Source organism: Bison bison, unplaced genomic scaffold (assembly GCF_000754665.1).
Source record: "Bison bison bison isolate TAMUID 2011002044 unplaced genomic scaffold, Bison_UMD1.0 scf7180017864475, whole genome shotgun sequence".
NCBI classification, from domain to species: Eukaryota; Metazoa; Chordata; class Mammalia; order Artiodactyla; family Bovidae; genus Bison; species Bison bison.
In genome coordinates, this window is record NW_011495036.1 from 3,984,591 (window position 1) to 3,996,734 (window position 12,144).

Genomic DNA, 12,144 nt, shown 5'->3' on the forward strand with positions numbered 1-12,144 from the left:
CCAGTTCTAACTGTTGCTTCTTGACCTGCATACAGATTTCTCAGGAGGCAGATCAGGTGGTCTGGTATTCCTACCCCTTAAAGAATTTTCCACAGTCTGTTGGAAATATGTTTCTCATTTATTGTTGTTTCCATGTAGAGCTTTAAGTTGGAGGTTCTGCAAAATAATTTGCTTTAGATCAGTAGTTACTTGGCTGAGTCACATTGTGTTTTGCAGATGGTGAGCTGAAGCTGTGCCTTCTTATTTACAGTTTTATCAGGGATGCATGCTGCATGCATGATAAGTTGCTCAGGCGTGTCCAACTCTTTGCGACCCCATGGACTGATGGACTGTACACTGTGCAGTCCGTGGATTTCTCCAGGTCAGAATACTGGAGTGGGTAGCCTTTCCCTTCTCCAGGGGATGTTCCCAACCCAGGGATTGAACCCAGGTCTCCCGCATTCCAGGTGGATTCTTTACCAGCTGAGCCATAAGGGAAGCCCAAGAATACTGGAGTGTATAGCCTATCCCTTCTTCAGCAGATCTTCCCAACCCAGGAATCAAACCAGGATCTCCTGCATTGCAGGCAGAGTCTTTACCAGCTGAGCTATCAGGGAAGCCCCTGTCCCGGAGTTCGCTCAAATTCATGTCCATTGAGTCGGTGATGCCATCCAACCGTCTCATCCTCTGCTGTCACCTTCTCCTTTTGCCTTCAATCTTTCCCAGCATCAGGGTCTTTTCTGTTGAGTTGGTTCTTCGCATCAGGTGGCCAAAGTATTGGAGCTTCAGCTTCAGCATCAGTCCCTCCAATGAATATTCAGGGTTGGTTTCCTTTAGAATTGACTTAGCAGTGTTGTTTTAGTCACTAAGTCATGTCGGACTCTTTGCAACTCCATGGACTGTAGCCGGCCAGGCTCCTCAGTCCATGAAATTTTTCAGGCAAGAGTACTGGAGTGGGTTGCCATTTCCTTTTCCAGGAGATCTTCCTGACCCAAGGATGGAACCTGGGTCTCCTGCATTGGCAGACAAGTTCTTTACTGCTGAGCCACCAGGGAAGCCTCTGACTTAGCAATACTTGTGTACAGATTTACAGGCTTTTGTGGGTTTTCATGTCCATTTGCTTAGTAAACTTGGTAACTAAAAGCCTTTTCAAAATCAGATACTAGTCATTCATTAACTTCATTGTTGGTTTATTTTATACTTGTATTCTGATTAATCTTTTGGACTTTGCCTTGTAGCTAATTTTTCGTCTAGAGAAACTGAACTTTCTCATGCATAAACTGGAGAATGTGGAAAAGAATTGAATGCTAATAAAAAGCATTTGTCATGAAGAAGTTTAGGAATAACCCTCAGGAAGAGGCTCTCGTCCTGCCCTGTGAGCGGTGGGCATTGTTTGTGTCGGTATGAAGATGGGATCTTAGCAGTTTTCATCTGGCTTCTTTCCGTCAGCGTAGTTACCTTGAGGTTGACCTGTGTGACTGTCACAGCTGGTTTGTCTTCCCTGCCAAGTGGTGTTCTGTTATGCCGTGTTCATGCTCTCACCTGCTGGTGGGTGTGTGAGCTGATCCGGTTCTTGGCAATTGAAAATAACACTGCTGTGAACGTCGTCGATGGACGAGTCATGGTCATCGCCTCTTTTTTCCTGGGTAAACAATGTTTACCATAAATACCTAGGAGCAGAATGGTGGGATCAGATGGGAAGTGTAGATTGACTTCTTAAGAAACCTCTGCCCTCTCTCCAGAGCACTTGTACCATTCTGTGTTCCCACCGGCGGGATGAGAGTTGCATTTCCTCCATAACGTCCTGACCACTTGGACTGGCCAGTCTTTTCATTTTAGCTGCTCTAATAGGCACATGACGGTAGAGAGGTAGCCCCATGAATCCTTATGAAGAAGGGTCTCCAAGACTTTGTCGATGAGTGGAAGGGGGAGTTTTTGCAAACCAGTATGTAAATTATGAAACCCACTTCTGAAAAGGAAAAAGAAAAGAAACGCTTAGAGGAAGGTCTGTCAGTGCGTCTGTCAGTGCCTCGGGAAAGGCTGCAGGCTGCTGCACACCACGCACACCACGTGGGGAGGGAAGGCAAGGTGGGCCGAGGATCAGCCCAGAGGCTCCTCTGAGGGGCTTCTCAACAGAATCCTGGGGCAGGATGGGGAGGGAGCAGGTGGACGGGCCCGAGCGGCAAGCCCGAGGAGCTCCGAGGTGCTCCTGCCCATGTTGACTGACGCTAATCACAGTCTTTCAAGTATCACTAACTGAACTGACTGGGTCTCCTAAACACCGCAGACCTTCCTAACTTGTAATGAAAACGCAGTAGTCTTAGGTAGTGTGTGGATGACTTTGTATATATATTTTTACCGCATTTTTTACATTTCTATCTTTATGTGTGTTTTCTTATTTACATATTTATTATAGTGGTACCTGCTCAAAAAAGTATTTTTATAAATAGGACTGAGGTCAAAAGGTCTGGAGGCTACTGGTCTGTAGTCGAAGTATGAATGGTCATGGACATCTCCACAATTCGTGCCCTGAGCCCTTCTTTCTCTACCACGTGAAGCTCAGTTCCTGCTGCCTGCTCTCCCGTGAACTGGGCTCTGAGCCCAGGTTTGAAAGCAAATGTGTCCCTGGGGCGGTGACCTCTCTAGTGACCGAGGGGACCTGCACTGTGACATATGGCACTGGGCTTTGTGTCGAGCAGTCGTGGGTTCTGTTTCTGCTTACTTTTGTTGTTTTGCAGCGTGGTCTGTTACTCCACCCTTTCCTTCTCCCATCTTCCCAAATGGGAAGCAGGGCAGATGGCCACAGATCCTCTCTCGTAGCATCGGGTAAGAAGAAAGCCACATCTCAGAGTTTTAGGGCTCCGGCCTCCTCCCCCAGCTGTTTCTAGCTCCTCCCAAGTCCCTTGAGTCTCAGTAGCTTCCCCTGATTTGCTGGCCTCCTCCCGCTGTCCCTTGGCCACGTGACATCTAGGCTGTCACTCACGGTAGTGAACACGTGTTGTCCTAGAACCACCCACTCAGCCCTCCTGCTCCCTTATGGCTGGTCGTTCCTTTAAATGTGTGTTGATTGGATTTGGTGCAGCAAAGTTACTGAATTTCCACTTTGGTTCCTCCAGGTAGGAAGGCCAAGGAGATTATCAACACGGCCCGGGAGAACCTCGCCAAGATGATAGGTGGGCAGCCTCAGGACGTGATCTTCACTTCGGGGGGCACCGAGGTAAACAGTCCACAGTCTCATGTTCTTTATTAAAAAAAAATATGAGGTGGTACCCTCTTGGTATTATTGTGTTTTAAAGAAAGAGTAATGCTTTGTCCTGGTATTTTGCAACTTAGCCTGATATTATTAGGCAGCATTCATCCTATAAGTGAATTCCAGGGGGCTGATAGGATATTTGTTACCTAACATATGAATTAACATGCTTTGCATTGCTGTCTCAATAAAGAGAGTTTCTCCATCATTTTGCCCTGGAATCATTCCTTTATATCCTAAGTTTACTTATTAAGAGGTTTGCAGTCAGAATGGCCATCATCAAAACATCTATAAACAACAAATGCTGGAGAGGTTATGGAGAAAAGGGAACCCTCCTACACTGTTGGTGGGAATGTAAATTGATGCAGCCACTATGGAGAACAGTATGTGTGTTTGCTTAGTCACTCAGTCATGTCCAACTCTTTGGGACCCCATGGACTGTAGCCCGCCAGGCTCCTCTATCCATAGAATTCTCCAGGCAAGAACGCTGGAGTGGGTAGCCATTCCTCTCTCCAGATCTTCCTGACCCAGGTATTAAACCCAGGTCTCTCACATTGCAGGCGGATTCTTTACCATCTGAGCCACCAGGGAAGCCCTATGGAGGTGCCTTAAAAATTAAAAATAGAGTTACCCTATGATTCAGCAATCCCACTCCTGGGCATATACCCAGAAAAGGTGAAAACCCTAATTCAAAAAGGTACGTGCACCTCAGTGTTCACAGCAGCACTGTTTACAATAGCCAAGACGGGGAAGTGACCTCAGTGTCCATCAACAGACGATGGATAAAGAAGACTCGGTGTATAAATGAGTGCATGCGGAGTGAGGTGACTCGGAGAAAGACAAGTGTTGTATGATATCTCTTATACATAGAATCTTAAAAAAAATGATCCAAATGAACTGATTTATAAAACAGAAGTAGACTCACAGACTTAGAAAAGAAGCTATGGTTACCAAAGGGGAAGCGGGGGCAAGGAGAGATAAGTTAGGAGTTTGGGATTAATATATACACACTACTATATATAAAACAGATAAGCAACAAAGACCTATTGCACAGCACAGGGGGCTATATTCAATATCTGGTAATAACTTGTATTGGAAAAAAATCTGAAAAAGAATTATGTATGTATAACTCAATCCCTCTGCTGTACACCTGAATCTAACACAACACTGTAAATCAACCATACTCCAGTTTTGGAAAAAAAGGAGTGTGAGGTTTGACCCATTTGAAAGGGATTTCTTTTTAAACAGATAGAAGATTCTCAATGATAGTGTGATGGCATCAAGCCCTCTACTCAGTCATTCTCACCACCTCATTTCCTTATTGGAAAGGAAGGTCTTTCACAGGTGATGTGACTGTCCACATTAAAAAAAAAAGAATCTGCAGCTAGATTATTAGTAAGTAAATTTAACAAAGTTATTAGATTAAGAAAATCAAGTGTATTTTTATGTATCAGCCACAATGCATATTTATCAGAGTACCAAAAAATGTCAAATACTTAGGAAATAAATCGAGTAAAAAAGATTTTGTAAACCACTCCCCGCTCCAATACACACACACATTGGGAAAGGAATAGAATTTATTACCGAGAGCCTTCAAAGAAGTTCTGAATAACTGGAGCGTGTATCATGTTCACAGATGGGAAGACTCAATGTAAGTGTGTCAGCTCTTTAGATCTGTGGATTCAGTGCGATGTCGGTCAGAATTCTGACTCCTTTTTTCATGGCGCCTCACCATATGGAAATACAAAATGCCAAGAATAGCCAAGACTTCTTGAAGATTAAGAATGCAGTGAATTGCTCTATGAATTAAGATAGATGGTCTTAGGGCGATGAGAAGCACCGGGCCAGAAACAGGGCCGTACCTGAATGGGCCCTGTCACGTGACGAGCCCTGGCCCTTGTGATGCTGAGGAAGGAAAGATTTCCTAAATAAAATACAGAAACCTTTAACCATAAAAGACTGAAAAATTCTCCCACCACCACAAAGCAAACTGTAGTTCCTCAGTGAACCCTGAGGGAAATCAGAAGCCCAGCCAGGTGTTGGGAAAAGATGTTTGCCGCAAATAACGGACAGAAGACTCACATCCAGAACATGCCTGCAGACAACCCGGTAGGAAACGGGCGAGAAACGCGTTAAACCGCGCACTAAGGAGACGCCCTTGTGGTTTCTACGTGGGAAACGGTTCTCAGCCTCATAACTGTTCAGAATCCAAGGTAAACAGCAACATGGCGCCTCTGCCCACCCGTCAGGATGGAAGAAGTAAGACGTCCGATGGCAGGAGGTATCGAGCACAGGGCGGGCAGGGGCCCAGGCTGGAAACCATGCTCAAGGTGGGCAGGCACTGCCCAGCGAAGCTGAGGCCGTGTCGCCCTGTCAGCCAGCTGCTCCGCTTGGGGACATCCCCGAGAAGAACGGGCCACGTGGACACCAGGGGCAGGTGGGGCCATTCATACCACCTTCGTGACAGCGGAGACCAGGGGTGGCCCACCGGTCCCTCCAAACAGCACGGATGCGTGCTCATGTCTCTGGGGCAGTCCCAGGTGGAGGGTACCAGCTGGTGCCCTGCGGCAGCCAGAGCACTCCCAGGTGTGGATCAGAGGGTGCCAGCCCAAGACTAAGCTGACCCCCGCCGGAGGGGCCGGGTTAGGGGCAGGGGGCTGCTTACAGGCCCCTGGGCAGTGAGCACCCCCACACACCAGGTCCAGACTCCTGATGGCCCGTAAGCAACCGCTCCAGCTGCCCTGTGGGCCATCTTGATCTCGTCTGGGGCCAGGTGCCAAGCCGCCTGTTGACCTGAAGGCACGAGGCGCGTTTTCGGTTGTGACCGGCTGGTTCGCACAGGGGCTGCCGTGTTTCCAGCAGCTCCGGGGCACTCGGCATGGCGTCCTGTGCCCCTCGGTACCTGCGGGTGGAGGCGGCCTGGCACCTTTGTCAGTTCACGGTGGGTCGATCAGCTCTGACCCAAGGTGTGCGGCCCCCGAGGGCCCCCCTTTCTGGACCAGGAATCGCTGTGCGGGCAGCAGTGTTCTCAGAAGGGGGTGACCTGGGACTTTATAAAGAACCACCCGCCACTCAGAGAAGTACATCCAAGCCGTCCATCCTGACCCGCTCCCCCCAGCCACCCAGGTTGATGCGTCTCGGGCCTTGGGGTCCCTGTACTGCCTGCCTCATTCTCCCCCAGGGCCCCCTGTTTACACTCAGAGCCTTTCAGTCCCGGCGGGTGACAGTGTGCGGGCTCCTCACAGCCCCTGCCTTCCTGCAGGCCGTGCCTTCGGGCGCCTGAATAGGTTCAATGTTCAGTTGAGAAAAAGAAGGTCAGAAGGAGGCAAAATAAGCAAAATCAGTTAGCAATGCTTACACAGGAAGGAAACGTGTAAAGACAAGCAGGAAAATGAGTACCATACAAATCAGGGTGGCGGTCAGCTGGGGTGGGGGAGGTGGTGATTGCGGGGGGCTAAGTGGGGGCTGTTTTTCCTCTTGATCCAGATCACTGTTACTCAGATGTTCACTGTCATACTTTCTCATTAAACTTACATTCCTATGCTCTTCTGTATGTATGCTATATTTAATAACAAGAGTGAAGTGAAAGTCGCTCAGTCGTGTCCAACTCTTTGCAACCCCATGGACTATACAGTCCATGGAATTCTCCAGGCCTGAGGATCTTCCCAAGCCAGGAGTCGAACCAGGTCTCCTGCATTGCAGGCAGATTCTTTACCAGCTAAGCTACCAGGGAAGCCCATATATAATAATAATGATGAGAACAATCATAATAATACTGTTATAATAATAATAATAAGAGAAAAAGATTTAAAAATCTCCCACCCCATCTCCTGAGTTATCCACTTCCTGTCCCTACAGGAGACCAGCACTGTTTCTGTCGAGTCCTGCAGAGACAGTCTCTGCCTTAAAAGCAGCTAAGGGTGTAGCTGATTTTATCTTCTCTCCTTCCCTTTCTACCTCTTCGAGGAAGGATGTGCTGGGGAGTGGGGTGTGAGTGTGTGTCTCGCCCTTTTTATACAGACTGCAGGGCGCTGCGCCCAGCGCCTGCTGCCTTCCTGCACTTAACGCGTGCCTTTGAGGCCTGCGCACCCGCCTGTGAGCGGTCCGTCAATGCTACAGCTGCTTGGCGTCCACTAGACAATGTGTAGCTATTTACCAAGTCCCCGTATTGACAGACACTGAGGGGCTTCTAAGATTTTGCTGCTTCATCTTTGTACTTGATCAACTTCACGTCCATCGCTTTGCTTCTGGGCAAGCGGAGCTGTAGGATCAAGTACGGGAAGTAGACCTCCTGAGTCAGAGGGCTTATTTGATGGATGCACCAGGCGGCCCTTAACAGGGGTTGCGCCAGTTCACACTCCCACCAGTGGTGGGTGCCTGGGCAAAATATGCTTTTTTAACAGATTTAGAAAAATTTTAATGTATAATGTTGCTTAACAACAATAACAAAAATCAGAATTCACCAGAAGTGAATTCTGACATTTCTGAAAATTGAAAAGCCCCAGATCTTTGTATTTGGGTCTTTCAGAAGGCGCAGCTCAGGAGCTGAATTTCTTTGAGACCATTTTTTCCCACGTTAGCCAGAAAAGAAACTGCAAATGAGAGCGGTTGTCACTCGACGGCTCCCCTCGGGTGGTTACTGTAAGTGACCTTTCCACTCTGTCTCTGCAGTCAAATAATTTAGTAATCCAGTCCGTGGTGAAGCACTTCCACAAAGTCCACGCCACCAACGGGGACACGGGCGGGCATCCCAGCCCGGTGGACGGGGCCCTGCCCCACATCATCACCTGCACCGTGGAGCACGACTCCATCCGCCTGCCGCTGGAGCACCTCAGGGAGGAGCGCGTGGCCGGTGAGTGACCGCTGGCCGGCCCGGGGGCCACGTGGCCCACCTGCCCTCTGGCACCTGCCCGCCAGGCTGTGCTGAGGTTCGACGCTTACACGGCCTGTGCTTCTTCCAGACTTTCCCCAAGGGACAAATCGATCAGTGTGTGGAAAAGGTCATTTATCACTGAATGGTGCATAGACTCTTGTGTGTGATCACACACACACACAAACACACACCACCATAATCAGTGTGTGGAACTGGTCATTTATCATCTAATGATACGTAGAGTCTTGTGTATGATCACACACACACCACCTCCCGGTTGCCAAGTTGCTTACTCTCCCATAGTCCAGTGCCTCATAAGACTTGAAGACCTGGAAAGAATTACCACTTTGCTCAATCCAGAGCCCAGCTCACCATGAACTCTGCGTTCTTTACATGGTATGGTGGTGGTGTCCAACTCTTTGCAACCCCATGGACTGCCTTACCAGGCTCCTCTGTGGAATTCTCTAGGCAAGAATACTGGAATGGGCTGCCATTTCCTCCTCCAGGGGATTTTCCTGACTTAGGGATCAAATTCGCATCTGCTGCATCGCAGGCAGATTCTTTACCACGGAGCCAGCAGGGAAGCCCTTTGTGCACGATAAGTAAATGCATATTTAGTAGCACATCTATAAACGCTAACTCGTGGTTTTCATTCTTTGATTTTAATCATTAAGTCTTGGCTTCCTCCCTCTGGTAGAAAGGAAAAGGACGCAGTAGACATGACTTCTGGTGGCAAAAACAAGAACAAGTGCCCTCCTGCTGGGAGCCCTTCTCTCGGCACAGAGGAGGCTCGGGCCTCCCTGTGAGGGGCAGGGGTGGTCCAGGGCCCCCCAGGAGGTGCCCCTGCCCATGGGGTCTGAGGGCAGGTAGGGCTTGCTCAGCAGTGGCAGTGGCCCTGGTCACTTCCGGTCCTTCCTCCACTTTTCCTGTGATGTGGCATCCTGAGACATAGGGTGTCAATACTAGTATTTCAAAACCAGTTTTTAAAAGTCATCATTCTCAGAACAGCTGAGGTTGAACTCTTCTTGGAATAAGACAGTGCTTTTCTGTTCAGCGTTCGCCTTATTACCTGATCTTCCTGGAAACCTGGGGGGAAGCAGGGAAAGTGCTTTTATCTTAAGGACAAGGAGTGGGACCGAACTGCTCAGTCTGACTATGAGCCTTGTTACTGGTTTTCCCATTCAACTGTTTTCCTGTTCAACTACTGGAAAGGTTTTTCTCTTTGTGATCTTTCCTGAGAGGACCACTTTAACCAAACAAGTCAGGTCCGACTTCCTTGTTTAAACTAGTTCCTCTTCATCCCTGTCGCACCTGTACAGGGAAAGGCAATGTAATGCATTGTCATTAGTTACTGTTACAGGTTACCTCATTTAAAATTACACAAGTTTTTACAAAGTATAGACACGCAGGGATAGAAATAATGTAAAGATCTGCAGAAAGGCTTCAAGAAAAGCAAAGGTTCTTCCCCAGCAGCCCTAGTCCTGAGGCAGCCGCCCTCGAGTTTGCCGTCAATACTTTCTCCCGCTCAGTATTATCATTTTAGCTGCTTCCACTTGAATACTTAGGCGCTTACAAACATAACCTCCATTTCTCGGTTTATCACTCAAGCACCTGTCTGTCGACTCCGTGGTGTGAATGGGGACTTGACCTTGCCTGTCTCCCACCCCTCACCTCCACACGCCCAAGTGGGTTTGCTTTCATGAATGTCCGCTTACGGAGACGGAACTCACACACTACACCCTGAACCCATTTGAAGTGTGCATTTCAGTCTCTTTAAAGTGTATTCACAGAGTTGTGTGACCATCACCACGATCAGTTATGATGCCTTTCATGTTCCCACAAAGGACCTCGTTACCTGTAGCTGTAACTGTTTCCCTCACCCCGGGCAAGCTGGTCCACAGAGTTGTCTCTGGAGATTTGCCCATTCTGACTGTCATGTGAGGGAATCATCGGATATGTGGCCTTTGTCATTGGCTGCTTTCACATAGCACCGTGTCTTCAAGGCTCACCCGCATTGTAGTCTGTGCCAATACTTCATCCCTTGTTATGGCTGAATGGTATTCACATTTTATCTGTTCATCATTGATGAACATTTGATATTAATATGAATAATGCCATTGGGAGCATTTGTGCAGAAGTGTTTGTCTGGATGTATGTTTTTGTTTCTCTCGAGTATCTATCAGTATCTATCAGTATCTATCTCTCTTGAGTATCTATCCAGCAGTTCTCAGGAGTGGAACTGCTGGGTCTCATGGTAATTCTGTGTTTCACCTTTCAAAGGCTCTACTTGTTTAGCCCTAACCTTTGTATTCCACAGGAGTTGCCCCATTTTACTTTCCCACCGCTGGTGCCTGGGGTACGGGTGGGCTTCCGATTTCTCCGGGTCCTTGCTAACATTTGTCTGCTGTCAGTGTTTTTTATTACAGCCATCCTAGCAGGTATCAGGTGGCTCTAATGGGCGGGCTTTAATCTGCATCTCCCTGAGGACTGATGATGAGGAGCAGGTGTTCATGTATGTAGTAAAGAGACAAAACTCCTGGCTGGAGTAGCCTTTGCTTCGCTCCCCTCTGAGTCCCACAGTGGAGGCACCAGCAGCAGCCGTCTCTTGCTGCCCCCCCGCCCCCTCCCACCCCCACGCCAGGAGCCCGCCTGGGCCTGCTGGCCAGGCCAGCGCCTCTGCCGCCCACTTGTGGGTGTGGGGTGGGGTCCTCTGCCTGCCTCCACAGTCGGTGCCCCCCGCCCTGCTCTCCGTGTGTGCACCTGGACTCAGCTGACCTCTGGGTCCTTTCCTACTCTTTGTGGAGTTAGTTTTCACCTGTCCACAACCTGGGTGGGTTTCCCTGTTGGCATTAACCTGATGCCACCATCTCTGTGTATTCTGGGCATGGCTCAGAATTCCTCGTCCACAAGTTGCTGCCCATGTTGAGAAATATATCCGCTCTCTCGTTTCAGTGGGATCTTGAGGGGAAAGTGGGTGTGTCGTCTTCAGCATTTTGCACCCGAAACCTGGGCTTAGTCACCCTGCCTGTCTGCCACGTGCAGTAGCAGGGGTCTAAGCGCCGGGGCAGTGCCAGGTACAGGAGGGGCTTAAGGAGGGCTGGGTCAGCGCCGAGTGAGTGAAGGTCACGTCGCTGGCACCTCAAGATGCTCTTGTGAACCAAGCTGTCTCAGCTGCTCACAGGCCCCTCAGCGGAGAACAGAGGGTCCCCAGAGACCCCACCACTGAGGCTCATTGGTGAAGCCTGCAAGCCACTGTCTGTGGGCCTGCTGACAAACAGTGGCTCATGTTCCTTCAGAGTCTTCTGAACCTTCACAATAAATTGCTTTTTCACTGTGTCCCATTCCAGAGAGGAGGCCTTGTTGGGCTGACCTCACATTTGTGTCTTACTCCTCAGAGGTCACCTTCGTCCCCGTGTCCAAGGTGAACGGGCAGGTGGAGGCTGAGGACATCCTGGCGGCCGTCCGCCCGGCCACGTGCCTGGTGACCATCATGCTGGCCAACAACGAGACGGGTGTCATCATGGTGAGTCGCTGTCCTCCTGGGGAGACCGACGGGGACGCGGGCTTCTGGCCCGGACTCCCCTTTTCCTCCATTCTTTAGTCTGGGAACTTCCGCCACACTCTCGCTCACAGCTCCTCGTTTCTTTGACTCCGTCTCCATGGAATCAAAGTGACCGCCCACTGTCTGCTCTCCCCTCTCCAGCCCGTGCCCGAGATCAGCCGGCGAGTCCGAGCCCTGAACCAACAGCGGGTGGCAGGGGGGCTGCCGGGGGTGCTTGTGCACACGGATGCTGCCCAGGCCCTGGGGAAGCAGCGCGTGGACGTGCGGGACCTGGGCGTGGACTTCCTGACCATCGTGGGGCACAAGGTTCGTCCGCCCGCCCCCCTGCCCTCCCGCAGGGAGGCTCCTCGACACCCGTGAGGCTCACCCCTGACCAGAGCCTAGGGCACCACTCACCCTCCCTCACCTGGCGTGCCTGGCGTGCCTGCCCAGCAAGGCCCTGGGTCAAGGTGCCAGGCGGACTGTGGCCCTGTGGCCAGG

The 12,144-nt window shown here is 50.0% G+C and overlaps 1 protein-coding gene across 2 annotated transcripts in view; it reads left to right on the forward strand.

Annotated features, from left to right (window-relative positions):
• The window catches only part of SCLY (selenocysteine lyase), a 30,594-nt gene that overhangs the window by 4,774 nt on the left and 13,676 nt on the right, over positions 1–12,144 (forward strand). The window contains exons 2-6 of one of the 2 annotated variants that reach the window (XM_010862059.1): positions 1,218–1,354; positions 3,096–3,196; positions 7,901–8,081; positions 11,498–11,625; positions 11,806–11,970. In XM_010862059.1, the coding sequence (XP_010860361.1) occupies positions 1,306–1,354; positions 3,096–3,196; positions 7,901–8,081; positions 11,498–11,625; positions 11,806–11,970 (624 nt within the window). In that variant the 5' untranslated portion in view covers positions 1,218–1,305. The remainder of the gene's footprint in view (positions 1–1,217; positions 1,355–3,095; positions 3,197–7,900; positions 8,082–11,497; positions 11,626–11,805; positions 11,971–12,144) is intronic. The other variant, XM_010862058.1, reaches the window with a different exon arrangement.